Below are 2,634 nucleotides of genomic sequence, written 5' to 3' on the forward strand. Positions count from 1 at the left end.
CGAGGCAATTTAGTGCATGTCCCTTTTGATATACTGCTGACATATTTTGTTTCCATTATGTTCAGTAGCGTACTTTCATATAGATTACCATGTACTTAACCATGCACTAACCTAGTGGTATTTGTGACCACTTATTCAGTTTACTAACTCATTGCTTCGATCTTCCATCTTTTGTATATCTGGTCACATTGTATATGTTGTAAACCTCGATGAAGGATTTATATATTACCACTGTTTGTTATATATTACCATTGTTTCTTACATTCAGTGCATGCTTTTTCGTATCCTTGTTGATTTAATTATGGAAGATTTTCCAGTTTTTGGACCCCTTAAATGAATCCTATAGTCCTATTGTTCAATTGTTAAAATTATCAGCTGTCATAAGCTTACCACGTGACATGTTTCAAATAGATGGCACATGAATCACAAGATCAAGAGGAGAAATTATGGCCTTCCCATGTAGAACATATTTTTATTGAGATAATGTTAGAGGAACAACTTAAGGGTAACATGACAAAAGGTGTGTTCAAGGGTTCCATGTGGACATCAATCACAACTGAACTTAACCAAAGGACAGGGAGAGATTTTATCCCTAACCAAGTTCAACAGAAGCACAATAGGCTCCGTACCAAACAACGCAAGTGGAGCCAGTTGCTAAGACACACAGGATTGGGGTGGGACAAGCAGACCCAAACAGTGACTTGCTCTGAGGAGGTGTGGCAGAATGTGGTTGCGGTATGTTTACTCTTGTTTATTAATTTTGACTTATTGCAATTATTTATTTATGCAATTTGCCTCTTGTGAACTGCTGCGTTTAGTGTGCTAATGTTTTCAAGGACATTCCAGAGCTATCGTGGTGCAAATAGCTTAAGGAATAAGGGATGCCCAGACTACCCATCACTGCAGCAGTTGTTTGCCCCTAGTACCGCGACTGGGAACCTGCAGATCTCCTCAAACACTCCTCCCATGAATAGTGATGAGGAGCGTGCCCTAGAGGAAGAGCTCGCCAATGCTAATGATAATGCAAGTGCACCCAACCATCTGGATGATGACTGTTACACCCCTAACTTTGACACTTTCCCGCACACTGTGGAGGATGCTGAGGTTGAGAAGGTAACCCAACGAGCAGAAAAATGTCCTGTGCAAGATGCAAGTGGCAAGGGTAAGAAGGTCTCAAAGAAGTCGGATAGGGTAAGTGAAATGACTGTGGCCCTAAGGGAGTACACTGCAATGTCGAGGGATAAGTTCAGTGGTAAACTCGGCAAGGGTAGCGGTTCATCCGAGCAATTCGCTCAATCTGCTGTAGGCGGTGATCCTTGCTCACTTCCCAAGGCAATGGAGGTGTTGAATTCGTATGCGGATCTCAGTAACAAGGCCTATATCAAGATGTCAAAGGTTTTGCAGCAAAAGGATGATAGGGTAGTGTTTATGTGTATGCCGGAGCATAGGAGGAAGTCTTGGATTGATGCCATTCTAAACCCGGAGGAGGATTGAGGGATAGTAGTTTCGCTTTAAACTAGAACAATATTTGTTTTTTATGTAATATGGATTCCGGTTGTTCTATTTACTTGTTTATGTTTCGTATGGATAATACTACGGTTTATGTTATTTAACAAACTTGGGACCGCAAGCATGGTTTGTGTTATATTATGTTTATGTTATTTAGGAACTTCAGATGCCAAACTAGTTTGTGTTATATGTGATGGATTTGGATTTGAACTTGGAATCTTTGTATGGTTTGTGTTATATTATGTGAAGGATTTGGATTTGAAGTTGGGATGTTTGTATGGTTTATGTTATATTATGTGACAGATTTGGATTTGAACTTGGAATCTTTGTATGGCTTGTGTTATATTATGTGAAGGATTTGGATTTGAAGTTGGGATGTTTGTATGGTTTATGTTATATTATGTGACGGATTTGGATTTGAACTTGGAATGTTTGTATGGTTTGTGTTATATTTGTGTTATAGTATGCGAAGGATTTGGATTTGAACTTCGAATCTTGTCACGTACTTGGATAAGGTTTTTTTTTTTTTTTTTTTATTATCGTGATTGTTGAATTAGGTCTTTATATTCTACATGATTATTATGCGATGTACTTGTTTTAATAACATATTTACTTTTATATCTCTCTTTACATAACCTACCTGAATAGTGTGTTTGTGCTAATGCGTAGGTCACTTATGGCGTCTGGAAATGACTGGTGGCAGGCGGTCCAAGAGTATGACTTTGATGATGCATACTTCAACAACGTTGGTTCCAGCAATGACTATGAAGAAAATGATGATGACTGGCCCGATTCAGAGTTTGAACGTGAAGAAGAAGCAGAGTTTAATTTAGTGAATCCTTTAGTCGGGGAGATGTATGCATACATGCAACGGCATTATGATAAACAACCAATGCGAACAAGTGCGTTGACCGGCAAGGCGTATATGGACGAGGTCACTGAAGGTAATCAAGCTAAGTGTTATGAGATGTTCCGCATGACACCTGAATTACTGTTGCATTTGGTGGACGAGTTGGCTGCACATGGTTACTTGAAGGATGGACATGGTGACGTGAATGCCACTCAGGCCGTGGCCATGTTATTGTACATACTTGGACACAACACCCGCTTTAGATGTGTTGCAGA

General features: G+C 39.6%; 1 protein-coding gene across 1 annotated transcript; it reads left to right on the top strand.

Annotated features, from left to right (window-relative positions):
* Positions 1 to 411: 411 nt before the first annotated feature.
* On the top strand, positions 412 to 1,494 carry LOC111992794 (uncharacterized). Its single transcript, XM_024024682.1, has 2 exons — positions 412 to 735; positions 847 to 1,494. The coding sequence occupies exons 1-2, from the start codon at positions 412 to 414 to the stop codon at positions 1,492 to 1,494; spliced, it is 972 nt and encodes a 323-aa protein (XP_023880450.1).
* The last annotated feature ends 1,140 nt before the right edge of the window (positions 1,495 to 2,634 follow it).

The sequence above is a fragment of the Quercus suber genome, unplaced genomic scaffold, assembly GCF_002906115.3.
Source record: "Quercus suber isolate HL8 unplaced genomic scaffold, Cork oak 2.0 scaffold_297, whole genome shotgun sequence".
Taxonomy (NCBI): Eukaryota; Viridiplantae; Streptophyta; class Magnoliopsida; order Fagales; family Fagaceae; genus Quercus; species Quercus suber.